We start from the raw sequence: 20,001 nt of genomic DNA, 5'->3' as shown, positions 1-20,001 counted from the left end.
CCCCAACAACTTAACATCCATGATTCTAAGGCTAAGTATTTAAAACTGTGGATTTTTTGGTCTATAAGCCACATGTTTTGATAAAATAAAAAACATTGTTTCTAAAAAAAAATAAAAATAAAAAAAATAAAGTCCTGAAGACCTAACCAAAAATACGTATGCCAAGGGCGTTCGCTCATTCATACAGGCCAATTTTGGGGAACAAAGTGTTCCTATGAACACTTATGCCCAATAATTGGCCTAAAAATTGTGCAGTCTATTAGGGGCGTTATTTACCATACTATGCCTATGTCTTAGTGGGTATAAATATGTGACTTCAGACATTGTGTTACATGATGAAGAGACCTAGGTAGTCTAAAAAGTTGCTTTTTGTCATAATCTTTTAAATATAGAAACTAAAAGGGGTTGTCTGACCTAGAACAACCCCTTGAGAACCTTTAACAACTTAAATAGGACATTTAACCTCTTGTCTGTTTTAGCAACTACTTGCATCCACCTTGTAATAACAATCCTTGAGCATCTATTCCTAGGACTCTCTATTGTTCCATTCCTTTATTATTCCTTCTAGCAGTTGCCTTCAACTTGCAATAAAGGTCCAGCTGAGTGTTTCCAGTGTGCCACTGGCAGCATTGACTGGATAGCGTCAGACTGTGCAGAAACACAGCCAACTGGTTGCTCACTTGTCTGTGGTCGTGGCATTCCCAGCCGCTATGGGTTCCGGAAATGACTTTGTCTTGTGACAGCTGCCTCCAGTCACCAGCTTCGGCATTTACATGCTGAACAGCACGCCACTGTTAGTGATGTGTTGTTCTAGCAGATGTGACCATAGTAGTAGCGGTTACAAGACCAAGCCTCTTTCGGTCAGCAGAGACCCAAAGTGGCCGGAAAGGCAGTCGACCTGCTGGAATAATGGGACTGTGGACAGATAAGTGCATTTATTTAATTTGGCACACATTATGGGCAGGGTTAAGTTGGCTTCTAAGCCGGACAATCGTTTAAAAGGAATTATCTAAAGGACTCTGTCTTCTCTATTAGACCATATGCATTTTAAAAAGGTTTTCCAATTTTTTTAACCGTGGAGGTGATCACTGCATAAAACTGTAAGGAATGTTCCCTTCCCGATAATTGCCTGCACAGTCGGCACGTGTAAATACAACTAAAGTGAAGAAGAATATTTGATTATACAGTAACTACTTACTGTGAGAATATGTCACCATGGGAACTTTGATGGCCATCTTTAAGGCCTTCTTCACCATATGCATCGTACTGTTTTCTTTTTTCTTCATCAGAAAGTACCTAGATATGAAAGCCATGCTGAACAATCACCATTTATATTACTTTTTAAATACAATCCAATGGGATGCATGGAATACAACCTGATACAATAAAAAAAACTGAGTGTCTGATTACAAGGCATCACTAGAGTCCTTCAGACTTTATAATGAACCATTTTTATGTGAACATCTTGCCAACCACGGCCTGCATATGCTACAGTCAAAACTTGGCAAAGTAAGCCACAGTGAGTGGCTAGATTTCTGCTCTCCCATAGAGCCCGGTCAGGATAACCAACGGAAAAAGATCTGTGATACATACAGCTACAATGGCTGCACTCAACTTATCAGTCTGCTCTAATCCCTTAATGACCAGGTCCCCCCCCCCCTCCCCCCATTTCTTCTTGGGTCACATTTCTAGAGCTATAACTTTTTAAGGGTTCTATATATGCAGCGGTTTGAAGGTTTGTTTTTATTGTAGTACCATTTTAGGGTATAATTTAGGCTTAGTTCACATCTTCGTCTGGTATGCAGTTCTTCTGTTCAGTCATGGAATGCAGGCAAAAAGCTGATCTGCGTTGGAGGGTCCTGACAGAGCCTCCAACACATACATGAACTTGGGGTACTTTCAAACTAGGGTTATTCTTTTCAGGCATTGAGTTCCGTCTTAGGGGCTCAATACCGGAAAATAACTGATCAGTTTTATCCCCATACATTCTGAATGGAGAGCAGTCCGTTCAGGATGCATCGGGATGTCTTCAGTTAAGTCTTTTTGCCTTTTCAGGACAGAGATTCCGTCCAAAATTCCAGAACACTTGCCGGATCTGTAATTTGCCGGATCTGTAATTCGCGCGCATGCGCACTTCGCTCAACGAGGCAGAATCTAAGCGTCCGCACGGGCGCATCAGGCACAGGCCTGTGCGCACGCGCGAGATCTTTGAAAAGGAGGAGGGGGCACTGAGGAGAGCCGGAGGCGGATTGCATTACATCGAGGTGGCGCTGAAAGGATCATGGGAGGAGCTAGGCACCAACGGCGGCGGCGAAGAGCGGCAGATTCAGACCATCAGAAACGCCCTGGGCACCTTATCCTGAAGATTGACAGGTTAGATAAAAGCGATTTTTATGAAAACTACACGGCGGATTTAACTTATAACAACAGCTTTGTAATGAGAAGGGGACCATGGAGAGAACCATAGTTATAAAAGGGGGGGTTAGAAACTGGTGACAGAGTCCCTTTAAGGACCCTGGGATTTTCCATTTTTTTGCGGTTTCGTTTTTCACGCCCTGCCTTCCCATAGTCCTAACTTTTTATTTTTCCATTCACATAGCCTTATGAGGGCTTATTTTTTGCGGGACAAGTTGTACTTTCTAATGGCACCATGCATACCATGCAGTAGAAAGCGGGGGAAAAAAAAAATCCAAATGGGGTAGAATTTGTAAAAAAAAATGCAATTCTGATAAAAGGTTTTTATTTTTACACTGTACACTATGTGGTAAAATTTACCTGTTATCTTCATTTCTCCAGGTCAGTACGGTTACAACGATACCACACTTGTATAATTTTTCTTGCGTTTTAATACTAAAAATAAAAAAATTTAAACCTTTGGAGGAATTTTTTTTAATAACCATATTCAGACCCCTATAACTTCTTTGTAGTTGTGTACGGGGCTGTGTGATGATCTGTTCTTTTCAGTGATACTAATTTGAAGTGCGTTTCAATTATTGGGTAGTTGAAGTGGCAAAAAAATGACAAATTGGCTGTTTTGATTGTTTTCCCTTTACGCCATTAATATTGTTACATTTTAATAGCATGGGCATTTTCGCACGCGGCAATGCCCATGATGTTTAATTTTTTTTAGTTTTAGTATTTTAAGGAAAGGGAGGCGATTTGAGAATATATATATATATATATATATATATATATATATATATATATATATATATATATATAAAAAAAACAAAAAAACACAACCAGCAGCACAAGACCAAAAAAGGTGTGGGTGCAATGATATCCTCAAAGCCGCAGGCTCAAACGGCTATAGATGAATATAGATAGCAAAAGGATGAGGCAGCACTCCAACTTCAGGTGAAAAACCGTGGAGGGAATAAAGGATCCACGGTTTTTCACCTGAAGTTGGAGTGCTGCCTCATCCTTTTGCTATCTATTTATATATATATATATATATATATATATATATATATATATATATATACATACATACATACACACACACACATACATACATACATACACACACACACACACACACAGTTTTCTTTATTTTCATGACTATGAAAATTGTAGATTCACACTGAAGGCATCAAAACTATGAATTAACACATGTGGAATTATATACATAACAAAAAAGTGTGAAACAACTGAAAATATGTCATATTCTAGGTTCTTCAAAGTAGCCACCTTTTGCTTTGATTACTGCTTTGCACACTCTTAGCATTCTCTTGATGAGCTTCAACTGTCTTCACTATGTTCTATGGTATATCTAATGCCATGAAAATTATTTTGTACCCTTCTCCTGACTGATACATTTTAACAATAAGATCCCCCTGATGTTTTGGAAGATCTCTGTGGACCATGGCTTTTGCTGTGGGATGGGACTAAGAAAATTTCAGGAAAGACTAACTAGAGCAGCTGAACTTTATTTTGGATTAAATCAGAGGCACTTTAAATGATGGGAGATGTATGCTAACTCCTATATAACATGATTTTTAAGGTGATTGCTTAATTCTGAACACAGCTACATCCCAGGTTATAGAAACCTGACACGTTAACAGGGGTCTGTAGACATATATATATATATATATATATATATTTTTTTTTTTTTGTATGAAGGGAAGCAGGAGTACCCAGATAATCCAAGGTCCAGATGGAGTGCAGGCAGAAGAATCACGCCGGCCTTCCAGCCATCTCACTCCGTTTTAACTGCTCCTGACCCCATTTAGTGCGTCTGGAATGCAAATCTGGCCTCCTTAACTGGAAGTGCTTCATGTGGAACACACGTCTTACAGGAAGGGTTGATAAGACTTTGCACTCTGCCTGCTGCCCTGTGCATAATGAACACAGCAGCAGGGAGCTTACCATGGCAGCCAGGACTTCAGTAGCATCCTGGCTGCCATGGTAACCGATCAGAGCCCCAGGATTACATTGCTGGGGCTCCGATCAGAACTGCCACTGTACCACCAATGAGGTGGAGGGGATTTTAATACTTGGGGGGGGGTAAGGTGTTACACTGCGTCACCAATTATTTTAATGCTGGGGGGGGGGGGGCGCACACCGCACCACCAATGATAATTAGCCTTTAATACAGATACAGGAAGCGGGTACCGCCAGCACCTGCCTCTATTTGTATTAATGGTCAATTATCATTGGTGGCACAGTGTCCAGGCACCTGCTATGCTGGCTGCTTGACTCTGGGGAGGACACTGAAAAGGAGGAGGCTGCTGCCACTGCTGTTCGCCAAGCTCTGTCCCGCCTCCTGCTTTAATTAATAGCGGCACATTCATTGGTGGCAGTGGTGCGGGCAGCTTCAAAGCTCGCTCACTTCACTGGGATCAGCGCGGCCAAGTCATAGGAGGGAGGGATTCCCTCACTCCTCCTCAACTGTCTTTCTGGGACTTCCATGCTATTGGTATGAACCTGAAAGAAAAACTGCAGGTCTCCCAATCCAGGGACAGGAAACCACTGAGGTTGGAAAGCGGCTCCACCTTTTTATCCTGCAGGTTTCCTGTCCCTGGGGGTGGATCCTCTCTCTCTGTGGTGCTGTCGTGGGGGAAGGAATAAAAAAAAAATATATATAAAATTTTTTTTTTTTTTTTATCAACGTACAACACAAAAAGTGTAATACCAAGCTATCAAAAAGTAATATGTGCCCCAACATGGTACCAAACTGTCATCTCATCTCGCAAAAAACGAGACCCTACCTAAGACAATCGGCCCAGAAAACAACATTGCTTACCGGTAATTGTTTTTCTCGATACCCATGACGGCACCCCATGCGACCAGGGACCTCCCATCCGGGACAGGAAACCTGAGAAGATAAAAGGTTCACACCCCCACCATGCACCAGTGATAGTAATAAACAGTACTCCGGAGGTGGATACACATAAGAAAGAAAAGAGAGAGATCCAATATGGTACATTATATCTCTACAATACTCAAGAGAGAGGGCTCTCAGAAACCTATAGGCAGTAGCGGACTACTCCGCATATAACCTAATAAAGGGTACTAAGCCCATTAGCTCCCCCTCTTAATTTATCTATTTTTATTTATTACATATTTTTATTTTATTTTTATTTTTTTTTATATAGGGAAGGGAAAATTTTGGGGGTGCCGTCATGGGTATCGAGAAAAACAATTACCGGTAAGCAATGTTGTTTTCCCCTCACCCATGACGGCACCCCATGCGAGATAGACTATTAAAGTCAACTTAGGGGGGGACAACCGCCTGAAGTACCTTCCTACCAAAGGCGGAATCCGTATGAAGTTGGAGCCTGTAATGCTTCAAAAAAGTATGCTGCGAGCTCCAAGTTGCTGCTCTACAAATTTGAGCCAGGGAGGCATCCGCCTTCTCGGCCCAGGACGTAGCTACCGCTCGGGTGGAGTGGGCTCCGAACCCTGAAGGGGGCGAGAGACCCTGCGCTAAATAGGCTTCGGAAATGGCCCTTTTCACCCACCTAGCAATAACTGCCGTGGATACCTTCCGCCCCTTATTCCTACCCCAAAACTGAATAAGGAGGTTTTCTTCCAACCTCCAAGCCGAGGTAGACTCTAAATAGGCAAGCAGACATCTTATGATGTCCAGGCAATGAAACTCCCTTTCTAAACTATTAGAGGGATTAGGACAAAAGGATGGAAGGACAACATCCTGACTTCTATGGAAGTCCGAAACCACCTTGGGCTGGAAGGACGGGAGAGGCCTAATAATAACCTTGTCGTCCAGAACCTGGGTATAAGGAGGAAAGGCCGAAAAAGCTTGTATCTCTGAGATTCTCCTAGCTGAAGTAATGGCCAGTAAAAAGGACATCTTAAAGGAGAGCATGTCTATGGGTATGTCAGACAAGGGCTCAAAAGGTTTCTGTGACAGGGCAGTCAAGACCGTGTTTAGGTCCCAAGGAGGGGACAAGGGTCTTATCGAAGGGCGGATCCTGGAAGCTGCTGACAGAAACCTTTTAACCCAAGGGTGCAGGGCCAACTGGGAATCGAAAAAGTAACTCAAGGCTGCCACATGCACTCTTAGTGTGGAAGCCCTAAGCCCCTTATCCAAGCCAGCTTGCAGAAAGTCTAGGACCCTAGAGACATTGGGAGGGGAGAAGGGGTCAGGACTGATCCCTAAAAAGGAGGAAAAGACTTCCCAAATCTTATTATATTTTCTGGCTGTGGTGGCTTTCCTACTCCCCAACATTGTGGATACTACAGATTGGGACAGACCCCGGCCTAACCAAATCTCCCTTTCAGCCTCCATGCTGCCAGATGCAAAATCTCTGGATTGGGATGCAGGATTGGGCCCTGAAATAATAGATCCTCCCGAGGGGGCAGCATCCACGGGGGGGCCACTGCTAGGTCTAGGAGACACGAGAACCAGGACCTTTTCGGCCACGCTGGGGCCACCAGGGTAATTGTCGCTTTCTCTCTCTGGACTTTTTTCAGAACCTGCGGGATTAGGGAAAAAGGAGGGAAGGCGTAACCCTCCTCCTGAGACCAATTCTGTGCCAAACCGTCTAAAGCTGTTGGATCGTCCAGACGATTTATGGAGAAGAACCTTTCCACTTTCCTGTTCTTCCTGGAGGCAAATAGGTCGACCGTGGGGAGGCCGAATTTCTGTGTTAACTGGGAGAAGACCTCTGGGTTTAGGCACCAGTCTCCCTGTTTTAGCTGGGTGCGACTCAGAAAATCGGCTACTATGTTCTCCTTCCCTTTTATATGGACTGCCGACAGAGATAGATGTTTCTGTTCTGCTAACTGAAAGATCTGTTGACAAAGTGTTGCCAGAGGAGGTACCCTTGTTCCGCCTTGATGGTTGATGTATGCCACTGTAGTTAAGTTGTCTGAGTATAGGATTATGTTCCTGAAGGATATGTCCGGAGCTATTGCTCTTAGGGCCATCTCCACTGCTTTTAATTCTTTGAAGTTTGAGGTGGCCTTTCTGGTTTTCAAATCCCATCTCCCTTGCCAACCTTTGTTCTCCGAGTGGGCCCCCCAACCCCACGGGCTGGCATCCGTTGTTAATACTATCGGATCCTGAAAGGACCATGGTACTCCGGCTGAGAGATTCTCTGTCACAGTCCACCAAAGGAGAGACACTCTCGCCTCCGCGGATAAGTGGAAAATCCGGTCCAACGACTGCTTGCGGCCGTCCCACTGGCGCAGGATGCTTGATTGTAGCTTCCTTGTGTGGGCTTGTGCATATGGGACTGCTGGAAAGGTTGCTGTCAGGTGGCCCAGCACCGCCATTGCCCTCCTGAACGAGCAGAGGTAGGATCTGAAAAGATCCCAAACATGCTCCCTGATGGAGCATATCCTGGTGGACGGGAGGAAGGACTTTTCTACTCGGGAGTCTAACAGGATGCCTAAAAATACACAGCTCTGAGATGGCGTTAGGCAAGACTTTACCCAATTTATTTTCCAGCCCAAGTTCTTTAATAGGGCGCAGGAAACTTCGATGTTTCGGACCAGGCCTTCCCTGGTCTGGGAAATAAACAGGAAGTCGTCCAGATATGGCAGCAACGGAACCCCTGACAACCTTAGAAAGGAGGCAACTTCCGCAATCACTTTGGTGAAGATTCTTGGGGCCTGAGAAACCCCAAAAGGCAGGGCTCTGTATTGCAGGTGCAGACAATCCCCCTGAACCCAGACTGCTGTCCTCAAATACTTCTGGGAGGACACATGAATTGGCACGTGGTAGTACGCGTCCTCTAGGTCCAGAGTCGCCATCCAGCAATCCTTTGATAGGAGATCTATGGCCGATCTTATGGTCTCCATACGAAATCTTTTGTAGCTGAGGAATCTGTTTAATCTCTTCAGGTTTAGGATTACCCTGAAGGAGCCGTTGGGTTTTTTTACTAAAAAAAGAGGGGAGTAGAACCCCCTGCCCTTCTCTGCCTGCGGAACCGGGACAACCACCCCTTTTTGCAGAAGCAGCAGGACCTCTGACTCTAAGGCCTGTCTTTTGACTAGATCCTTGGGGTAATCTGTCAGAATGAACGAATCCCGGGGACGGGACAGGAGCTCCAGCCGGAATCCCTCTCCAATCCCCCCCAAGATCCAGCCATTCTTGGTTATGTCTTTCCAGGCCGGGAGAAACAGAGACAATCTTCCCCCTACCTGGGGTTCGGCGTCATTGCTTATCTTTGGGTCTAGGATCCTGGGATTTAAAAAGGAAACCTCCGGATTTCTTAGGAAATTTATCCTTTTCTCTTCTATCGTACTGCCTACCCCTTTGCCTTTTACCTTGGTATCTACGAAAGGGGGGGCGTTGAGGAGCTGGAAATCCCTTCTTTTTGTCTGAGGCTTTCTCAAGTATATCGTCGAGAGAGGATCCAAAGAGCCTGTCACCCTCACAGGGGATAGAACATAACCTAGCCTTAGAACCCTGATCAGCCTTCCAGGACTTCAACCAAATCGCTCTCCTGGCCGCATTGGACATAGCGGATGATCTGGCGGAAAACCTAACAATATCCGTGGAGGCATCGGCTAAAAAATCTACGGCCTTAAAAAAGGTGGGAAGGGAGGCCAACACCTCCTCTCTTGGCTTCTTCTCACTGAGATGCTGCTCTAACTGTTCCAGCCAGATATGCAGCGACCTAGAGACCCAAGACGCTGCCACCGCTGGTCTCAGGCAGGTAGAGGATGATTCCCAGGCCTTTTTCAAGTAAAAGTCCGCTTTCTTATCCAGAGGGTCAGACAGGCTACCTAAATCATCAAACGGCAGTGCAGACTTTTTAGCAATCTTCGCTACTGGAGCGTCAACCGTGGGGGCCTTGTCCCAACAGGCTGCTACCTTCTCATCGAAAGGATATTTTCTTTTAACGGAGCTTGGGATAAAAAACTTCCTATCGGGATTTTTCCATTCCTTTTTAATCAATGCTTGGACATTCTCATGAATGGTGAAAACCCTCTGTTTTCTGGGACCTAACCCCTGAAAGGCAATATCTGCTGTCGACTTAGCCTGTTTTTCCTCCTCTAACTGCATAGTTGCTCTGACTGCTTTAAGGAGGTTTTGGGTGTCTTCGGGTGAGAAATAGGAGCCCCCTGTTTCTTCCTCCGCTGACGAAGTAGCGTCATTAGAGAGTAACTGGCCCGCTTCTCTCTCTTCCACGTCAGACTGGTCTATATCCGAATCCCTAACATCTGGAGATTTTTCCGGAGACCGCGGGCGATTCTTACTCAAGGATTTTAAGGAGGCTTTCACCTCTGATCTTATTAAAGATCTCATATTCCTAGAGAGGCTCTGAGATTCCTCCGCCACCAACTTATCGATACATGGGGTGCATAACGGCTTAGAATATGAGGAAGCTAGGGGGGCCTTACATCCCGCACACTCCTTATGCTTCGTCTTAGAGGCCGCTTTTTTGGGGGGCTTTAACACCTACACAAATCAAGCAGATAACACCCCATTAGTAAGAAAAAGGTACGTCTCACCAAAGGTCTTTTTCTTTCAGCCCCCACTCCTCAGGACTAGTACCGGACTTGCAGGCCTTGAGGGTTCCAGGGGTTCGGCGCGTCCGTCCGCAGGCTCCGACATTCTTCAGGAATCAAGAGCTTCTTCAGCACCACACTGTGTGCCACATCAGCCGGCTGGGTTCCCCCCCTCTGCCCCATTTATATTTTAGGGACGCGCCGGGGCACACATCAGCGCTGAACCCAACTTCCGGGTTAAGCCCCGCCCCCCCGCGTCGGGGCGCGCGCATGCGCAGACGCCCCCTTGCGACGCCGCAGGAGACCGGCCCCCGGAAGTAAGGAGGGACGCCGCCTGAACACGGCCATAGCGGCTCCCTCAGGCCAGCGCCGGGATGTGGGGGAAGAAGGAGCCCAGACTTGTAGGCAGCAGCCCCGGAGAGCATAACGCCACCTGGGGGAGGCCACCCACCGGATAAGAACCTGGGCCTCCCCCCGGCTGCAGGTGAGAACGACGAGGAGTCTTCCCAGGGACTTCCTATCCGGAGGACAGGAAACCTGAACTGGTGCATGGTGGGGGTGTGAACCTTTTATCTTCTCAGGTTTCCTGTCCCGGATGGGAGGTCCCTGGTCGCATGGGGTGCCGTCATGGGTGAGGGGAAAATAAATAAAATATTATTCACTGTGTAAAACCAAAATAAAATAGACGTATTAGGTATTTCCGCGTCCGTAACGACCTGATCTATAAAAATATCACATGATCTACCCTGTCAGGTGAACATTGTAAAAGACAAAACATTTTTTGGGTTACCTTGCCTCACAAAAAGCGTAATGTGGTCACAACTAGGGATAAGCAAACTTGTGTTTCAAGTTCGGCGTAAAAGGATCAGATTATCTAAGAACTCCGTTATGGATTTCGCAACTACAGACCATAAGTTATGGTGCGTGGTAGCGGAATCCATAACGGAATTCTTAGGTAACCTGAACCTTGTACGTGAACTTGAAACATTAGTCGCAACATTTTGTAATGATGCATGATGTAAATGTAATGTACAAATTCAGCCCATCTGTGTTAACCCTAGGGAATGGCCTGCCTAATTATTACATCACAGCTTATAGCCTTTCAAAATTTTTACAAACCTCATAGGCAGCACCTAAATCTTGGAACTTTTCTTGTGCTTGTGGATCATCTGGATTTCGGTCCGGATGCAACTGTAATGCTAGTTTTCTATAAGCCTTTTTTATATCCTTTACAGAAGCGCCACGTGAAACCCCCAGGATTTTATAAAAGTCGCGTCTGAAATAAATAAATAAAAAATTACTGTGTGTTACTATTAGCAAACCAAAAATGAGAGAAAAGTCTAGTTATTGCAAAATTTTAAGGAGTTATTTAGACTCAGTCCCAGACTCCTCCAAGGAGAACGGAGCGGGGAGAGCTGTGGCTGGAGGACCCTGGTTTTCCCGGGGTCCATTCACCACCAAGTGCTGCTCACCGCTGCTCCCATACAAGTGAATGGGAGCACACCCATTCATTTCGATGGGGCAGACAGAAATAGCCAAGCCAAGCCAGTTTTTCGGCAACCCCATTGAAACTAATGGAGGGCAGCTGCGCATGCACAGTGCACCCTCCATTAATTTCTCCGCTCCGTTCTTGTTGTAGGTGCGGGTCCCAGAGGTGGGACCCGCGCCTATCAGATAATGAGGGCATATCATAGCAATATGCCCCCATTGTATGTGATGGCAAAACCCCTTTAATGCATAAATGGATAGATTTTAGATATGAATGTTTAAAATGCTAAACCCACTGCATAACAATGTGCTGGTGGATTAGTGGCCCCAAATGTAACTATGTTTTCTTGTTGGCATCATATAGTTATCAATATCAAAAGGGGTTGTTCACCCCCTGGTGACCTTTTCTATGGACTTCACAGCCTGGATGGACTCAAGGTGGGCTATCCAGGACCAGCAGAGCTGGAATTGCAGCGGCAGGAATCAGGTAAGTATAATTCCCAGCACGGGTCTAGCCACACTAGGGAGTCTGCAGAAAAGATCACTAGAGGTGAACAAGTCCTTTAATTTTGATAATCGGCCTGCATGATGCCAACAGGAAAACATGGCGTTACAATGACACTATACTGCCATAACAGCAGCTTCTATCATTACCTCAACCCTTGTAGATTGTAAACCCTCTATATCCTGTACCATTTTTGTAACTCATCTTATTCATGCTTATTGTGCTTCTTTCTGCATTACGTATGTACACACTTTTTATATGTACAGTGACCTTGAATAAACTGCTATAATAAATAATAATAATAATAATAATTTAGGACCACTAAACATTGCTATGCAGTGGGTTTAGCATTTTAAACTATGGATAGACTAGCCATAGACTCTATAGGGAAATTTCCAGGTGGGCCGATGCCCAGTGAGCCACCCAAGCCCTCCTCTTGGGTACCAGCCAGGTACAAAAAAGGAGATTTTTTTGGGAAACTCACCTGTAAAATCTTTTTCTCCTCTTTTCCATTGGGGGGGGGGGACACAGACCATGGGTATAGCTTAGAGGTATTAGTAGGAGGGACACTATGCAAATACAAAAGAGCTCCTCCTCGGGCTATACCCCCCGACTCTACCAGGAGGAACTCAGGCGTTGCACAAGCAGTAGGAGAAGGAGCAAAAAAATAAATAAATAAATAAATAAATTATGGAAACCATCGGAACAAGCCATAAAGGTCCAACCATAAACAGAAACTGAACTGAAGACCCCTCCTGCAACAGGCAGAATGGGTGGGAGCTGTGTCCCCCAATGGAAAAGACGAGAAAAAGATTTTACAGGCGAGTTTCACAAAGAAAAAGAAAAAATTCCTTTTCTCATACTTTTTTCCATTGGGGAACACAGACCATGGGACGTCCTAAAGCAGTCCATGGGGTGGGAAAAAATATCAGCACCGCCAGGAGGAACGTCCAACAGGAACCACAGCCTGCAAGACCCTGCGGCCAAAGACAGCATCAGCCGAAGCCAGTGAATGCAACTGATAAAACGTTGTAAAAGGTATGCAAGGACGACCAGGTGGCCGCCTTACACAGCTGAGACGCAGAGGCACGATTGCGTCTTGCCCAGGAAGCCCCCACCGCCCTAGTGGAGTGAGCGGTAATCCTAGCCGGGGGAACTCTACCACAGGCGTGATAAGCCGCGGAAATAGCCGAGCTGATCCAGCGCGCCACAGTGACCTTGGAGGCCGCCAGACACTTGCAAGGCCCCTCAGGAATCACAAATAGGGAATCTGAACGGCGGACAGAAGCAGTAGCCGCGAGATACACCTTCAGGGCCCGCACGACATCCAGGGAATGCTGAGTGTGTTCCTTGCGGTTAGCCGGAGAAGAGCAAAAGGAAGGCAGGACAAGATCCTCATTAAGGTGGAAGGGAGAGACCACCTTGGGCAAAAAGGAGGGGACCGGATGGAGCCCAACCTTATCCTGGTGGAAAACCAGAAAAGGCTCCTGACAGGAAAGAGCGGCCAGCTCCGACACCCGTCTGATGGAAGTTATGGCCACAAGGAAGACCACTTACCAGGTGAGAACAGTCAGAGAGACCTCCCTCAAAGGCTCGAAGGGGGCCGACTGCAGAGCGCGCAGGACCAAATTGAGATCCCAAGGAAGCAAAGTGGGAACATACGGAGGAACCGAATATGCCACCCCCTGAAGAAAGGTCTTCACAGGACCCATAAGAGCAAGGGATCTCTGAAAAAAAGACGGCCAGCGATGAAACCTGACCTTTCAGGGAACTAAGCGACAGTCCCTTCTCAAGCCCGGACTGAAGAAAAGACAGCACCATCGGGATGGAAAAGCGAAGGGGAGGAAACCCCAAACTCTCACAAAAGGACAGGAAGGCCTTCCAGGTACGATAGTAAATCCGGGAGGAAGAAGACTTCCTCGCTTTGATCATGGTTATAATCACTGAATCCGAGAACCCCCTCTTCTTCAGGATTGCGGTTTCAACAGCCACGCCGTTAAACAAAAAGACCGTCAATTCTGGTGGAAGAGTGAGCCCTGAGACAGTAGTAGGTTCTGTCTGTCGGGAAGAAGCCATGGGGCGTCCGCCAGCGTCCGAGCCATGTCCGAAAACCACACTCGGCGAGGCCACTCTGGGGACGATGAGAACAGTCGGGATCCCTTCCGCCTCGATCTTGCGTAGAACCTTTGGTAGAAGAGGAAATGGAGGGAAGACATAGAGGAGGCTGAAGTCCTGCCACGGAGACACCAGCACGTCCACTCCGTACGCTTTCGGATCTCGGGCGCGAGCCAAGAACACTGGGAGCTTGTTGTTGAGCCTGAACGCCATCAAGTCCACATCTGGACGGCCCCATCTGTGGCAGATTTCTTCGAACACTTTTGGATGCAGAGACCACTCACCTGGATCCACCTTGTTGCGGCTTAGAAAGTCCAACACAGAGGTGCAGCTTCATACTTATCTGCTCCTGCAGATCTTCTCCCTCGACTCCAGGACCAGCAGGGATGCACCTCTTCAAACATCTGACTCCTTGCTCAGGAGAGCAGTGCTCTGGTGCAGGGTGGCAGCAGGTGACCCAGGAGCTGGTGGGATACCGGAGCTGACAGGTCGAGCTCGGATCCACTTGCCATCTTGGGGGGATAATGGAGGCAGCCTGGCGACGTCCAACAGACGGCGGCGGGCACTCCATGGGGGACCAGGAAGGCGCAATGCCGACCTGCGTCCCCAGCTGGAAGAAAAATAACAAAAGGGAGACGAATGAAAAAGTGCAAACCTCCTTCACCAGACACTAAGCAAAGACTGAGTTCCTCCTGGTGGAGTCGGGGAGTATAGCCCGAGGAGGAGGAGCTCTTTTGTATTTGCATAGTGTCCCTCCTACTAATACCTCTCAGCTACACTATATGCTGAGGCAGTTCTCTGAGCTGCACTGCGGCCTCCGCTTCTGCTGAGGCAGTACTCTGAGCTGCACTGCGGCCTCCGCTTCTGCTGAGGCAGTACTCTGAGCTGCACTGCGGCCTCCGCTTCTGCTGAGGCAGTACTCTGAGCTGCACTGCGGCCTCCGCTTCTGCTGAGGCAGTACTCTGAGCTGCACTGCGGCCTCCGCTTCTGCTGAGGCAGTACTCTGAGCTGCACTGCGGCCTCCGCTTCTGCTGAGGCAGTACTCTGAGCTGCACTGCGGCCTCCGCTTCTGCTGAGGCAGTACTCTGAGCTGCACTGCGGCCTCCGCTTCTGCTGAGGCAGTACTCTGAGCTGCACTGCGGCCTCCGCTTCTGCTGAGGCAGTACTCTGAGCTGCACTGCGGCCTCCGCTTCTGCTGAGGCAGTACTCTGAGCTGCACTGCGGCCTCCGCTTCTGCTGAGGCAGTACTCTGAGCTGCACTGTGGTATTTGGTTCAGCTGGAAAAGTATTTTGTGCTGTGTGCTGCACTGTGGTATTTGATTCTGCTGGGGCAGTATTTTGTGCTGCAGTGTGGCATTGGTGGCCCCACCTACTTTTGTTGCCCCGGCTTCTTTCAATTTAGACCTGCCTACAACATGGGGTAACCTTTAGGTTTTTTCCAGGGACATTAAGTTCCCAGTCCAGCCCAGTTACTTACGATAGAGGAGTCTGGGACCCCTCTCCAGCAGCATCAGGCACCTGCATGTTGCACAGATAAGGCCGAGGACAACAAACCTGACTTCAGTGACACTAGATGTACTCTTCTCAGCCTCATCTGTGCAACGTGCCCGAGGCTGTAACTTAGAAGTTCAGGTTTGGAACCCCAGCTGCATAATCACATGCTGGTGCGTGCATTTCGAACCTGATGAAGGGGTTTTTTTGTCCAGAAAATGCATAGTCTCTGTCCATGACCTAGAATAAAAAAAAGTTGTCATCATGTCAAGCTGAAAGACCGGGCACCTCTCCTGAAAGCACCTAGGCTGCGGCTGCACACTGGGCAACTTTGCTTATGCTACATGCCTACAATAGAGGTGTGCCTTATTGAGCATAACTCCACAAGGTGAGCCTCCAATTTTGGGTCTTCCTAAGACATACTCGCCCCATATTGCATCTGCACCCAAGAAAAGCAAAGACCAGACATGGACAAACTTGGTCAACTGAGTCCTCCCTAGCAGAGGTCATAAAAGAGCACATGGAAAAGTGATGTTTTTTGGGAAACCCACTTTCAGATGCTTTGACACATTATGAGTTAGGTCAGTCTCACAGCACAGTAATACCGTCATGTAAGCGTCAGTGTTATGGCCACAATACATATACTAACATCTGCATAGAGAGTGTGTGTGTGTGTGTGTGTTCTCCAGTTTCCTTCCACACTCCAGAAACATACTGATAGGGAACTTGGAGACAGCTTGATGCTAATGTCTGTAAAGCGCTGCAGAATGTGTCAGCGATATGCAATACAGTAATCCAAGCTCTATTCAGTAGAATGAAATTGGATCTGGTATTGCAGCCGTAACCCGGCAATAAACCACTGCCGTACACCCCAAATGAATTGCTGCCAAGTGACATTTTTTACATTTCTCTAATCTGGGAGAGGCTTCGCTGTCACATGGCGGTGATCAGGCCCAGTGACTCCTGTGTAAGTCAATGACATATGCCTGACAGGTCCTGGCTTTGAAATATCTGTGGCAGACACAGAAATGCATGGAACTACCAGGCTGGCAACTTAAATTCATTTATTCTAAGTTTATTAATTCAAAGATTTCCATTTGGATTGCTGTCATTATGTAACTTTTGCCACAGGTTGTTTTAGGGATTAGCTTCTGAATATTACCCTGTGCTGGTGCAAATAAAAACTAGCTTTGTTGTCCACAGCAACCAATCAGATTGATCCTGTTATTTTCCAAAGGCCCTCTAAAACATAAAGGCGGAATCTGATTGGTTGGGTAACTGAGCTAAGTTTCCTCTGCATCACTTTTACTCTACACAGGAACATGTCTAAGGGTGGGTTTGCACTAGAATTATGCCATTCTGTGATAGGTTCTGTTTACAACGGAATGCAAAACGGAAGCCTTTAAGAGGCATTCCGTTTTGCTCCGTCCTATTAGAAGTCTATAGGTAAGCATAACGGATCCGTCTGGTTTCCGTTATGCAGGATGGAAAACAAAGTCCTATCAAAAGGACTTTGTTTCCGTCCTGCATAACGGAAACCAGACTGATCCATTATGCTTACCTATAGACTTCTATTAGGACGGAGCAAAACGGAATGCCTCTTAAAGGCTTCCGTTTTGCATTCCGTTGTAAACTGAACCTATCACAGAATGGCATAATTCTAGTGCAAACCCACCCTAACTTGATTGCTATGCACTTACTGGAGTACCCACATTCATGGAGGCCTGTGGGCAATTTTCCAGCACAGACAAGGGTTCCGCCCTGTGTCAGTAAAGAGCCTATGGTGTTCCTGCTGTTCTAAGTATGGCTGGCTGACGGCCAGCCTGTAGTGGCATCCAGAATGGCAACGGAGAGAAGGCTGGTGGCTGCATGGTACTTCTGGGTGGCACTATGCCCCCATGTAAAAAGACAGAACACATCCCTGACTGCACACTACAGCTGATAAGCGCTATTCACAAAGGGAAGGCAGCCCTCTTACATACTCACCCGGCAGCTACCACTCCCAGCACATAGACAAGCAGCAGGCACACGCTGCTCCACGATAAAGGGCCGAGCTTCATGACTCCTGTACGGACACGACTCTGGTTGTCACCTCCGCTGTTAGAACATAAGCGCCCCTCTCCAGAGAACCAGTTTCCTATTCACCTTGCACTGAACCAACTACAGCCAATCACACAGAACAACGTCAGCGCCAGTGCCGCAAAATCAGCCAATCAGCGTTTACCTGCTGTCACTTCCGGGTTCGCTCGTCCAATGACAGGTAAAGACATGGCACGTTGCCGTTCTCACTTGCCTGACCAATCGCCTAGCTGCTGCATAAGAAGGGGCGGTTCCTTTGCTGATTAGTCGGCTTCCGGACATTCTATCCAACGTCACCTCCCAACAGTGACGTGACAGCGACGGTCAGGGCAGAAGAGGGCGCCTGGTGCTGCATTCCTCCCAACTGTTTGTACAGTCGAAGATGGGCACTTTTGAGTTATTACGTGAAATATCCATGTTTACTGCATATGTATACACTTCCATGGTTTTCTTTTAAACTAAAGAACGAATTATCTGAATATAGAAATTTCTTAAACCCAAATCGCATCAAATAATGAAAGTTTATACAAGGCACTGATATACGGAGAAAAACCAAACACTTTCTGGAGGGTTGTGTCTCCATGCACCGTATGGACCTGGTCCTTAGCAAGTATGGAACACAGCCGACTCTACAGCAGCTGTCTAAACTCCATGCGAGGTACAGACCTCTTAGCCCCCTAGTGGGCATGTCCAGAACAGAATCGTTAATTTCTAACGATAATTTGTTTTCCCTTAGTCCTAACAGTGGCACAGATGGGGTATTCTGCCCCTGTGGACTGGTTAGGACAGGTTAAACAAACACATACACACACCCTCCCTCCCCAATAAAGAGGGGGGCGTGACTCCCAGGCCCTTGTGTAGTTAGTTACAAGTAGAAAAAATAACTTTAAAGTATAACTAATGGGGGAATATTTGTGTGCCACTGTTAGAACTAAGGGAAAACAAATTATCTTTAGAAATTAACGATTCCCTTACGTCCTAACCAGTGGCACAGATGGGGATTTAGCAAGAAAAAAAAACATGGGAGGGTCCTCATGCCTGACAGAAGTTAATACTGTCCGGCCAAATGAGGAATAGCTATGAATTCTAGAATCCACTCTATAGTGTGAGATAAAGGTGGAGTAAGAACTCCAAGAAGTCGACTTACAGATCACATCCAATGGAATCAAGCTTCTCTCTGCAAATGAAGTGGCCACTGCCCGAGTGGAGTGGGTCCTTACAAACTCAGGAGGCTCCGAGCCCTGAGACATATAGGACTCCCGAATTGCTTCTTTAATCCATCGACTGATGGAGGGCTTAGAGGCTTTCCTCCTCTTGTGGGTACCGGAAAACAGGATAAGGAGGTTTTCATCTCTCCTAAATACCTTGGAGCGTTCCAGGTAAATCCTAAGACATGTCGAGGGTATGAAGCCCTCTTTCCTCAGAGGAGGGAGGTGGAGCAAAAGTCAGCAGGGAAATCACCTGGTTAATGTTGTCAAAAGAAGGCACCTTTGGAATAAAGGTAGGCAGAAATCTAAGTAGTACCCGGTCTTGGAGGAACCTAGTATAAGGTTCAAACGCGGAAAAAGCTTGGAGTTCCCTAACTCGCTTTGCAGAGGTAATGGCCAACAAAAAGGTGATCTTCCAGGTAAGGAACTTGAATTCCAGCTCCTCTAGGGGCTCAAAGGGGGGAGATGATAACCCCCTGAGCACGACCGATAAATTCCAAACAGGGACCGGTCTAATCAGTGTAGGCTTTAATCTTGAAACTCCCTTCAGGAACCTCTTAATAAGGGGCTCTTGAGAAATAGACCTGTTGAGACAGGCTGAAATTGATGAAACCTGTACTTTGAGGGTAGAAGGGGACAGCCCCTTGTCCAGACCGTCTTGCAAAAACTGAAGAATTGCCAGAATGGAAGCTTCAGTGGATGACTGCTGACGCATAGAACACCATGATGAAAAAATCCTCCAAATTCTTAAGTAAGACTTATTAGTAGCTTCCGATCTGGAGTGCTCTAAGGTTCTCAAGACATACCTCGAAAGCCCTTCTATCTTTGGAAGGGACTGATCAACCTCCAGGCCATCAGGTTGAACATTTGAAGATTTGAGGAGATCTGAGTGTCCTCCGACACCAGTACTCTCTCTGGGGGAAGCCTCCAAAATTAACCCTGACTCATCTGGAAGAGTTGGGTAAACTAAGCTCTCTTTGGCCAGTATGGAATGATGGCGATGACTGACACTTGGTCCTGCATGATTTTCATCAAGACCCTTGGTATCAAGGAAATTGGAGGGATTGACAGTGCATCTATTGCCACCGGGTTGTCCTCCCTGTAAAGGGAGCAATACCTCTTCACCTTGGTGTTGAACCTCGTTGCCATGAGATCGAGCTCTGGCATGCCCCACCTGAGCATTATCTCCTT

At 46.9% G+C, this 20,001-nt stretch overlaps 1 protein-coding gene across 1 annotated transcript; it reads right to left on the bottom strand.

The window, feature by feature from the left end:
- Positions 1 to 1,194: 1,194 nt before the first annotated feature.
- On the bottom strand, positions 1,195 to 17,682 carry DNAJB11 (DnaJ heat shock protein family (Hsp40) member B11). Its single transcript, XM_044304492.1, has 3 exons — positions 17,510 to 17,682; positions 11,044 to 11,200; positions 1,195 to 1,296 (listed from the first exon to the last, which is right to left on the bottom strand). Exons 1-3 carry the CDS (start codon positions 17,581 to 17,583, stop codon positions 1,195 to 1,197), a joined length of 333 nt encoding a protein of 110 aa, XP_044160427.1. The 5' UTR covers positions 17,584 to 17,682.
- Between the last annotated feature and the right edge of the window lie 2,319 nt (positions 17,683 to 20,001).

Source organism: Bufo gargarizans, chromosome 8 (assembly GCF_014858855.1).
Source record: "Bufo gargarizans isolate SCDJY-AF-19 chromosome 8, ASM1485885v1, whole genome shotgun sequence".
Taxonomy (NCBI): Eukaryota; Metazoa; Chordata; class Amphibia; order Anura; family Bufonidae; genus Bufo; species Bufo gargarizans.
This window is presented reverse-complemented; position numbering and strand designations above follow the sequence as displayed.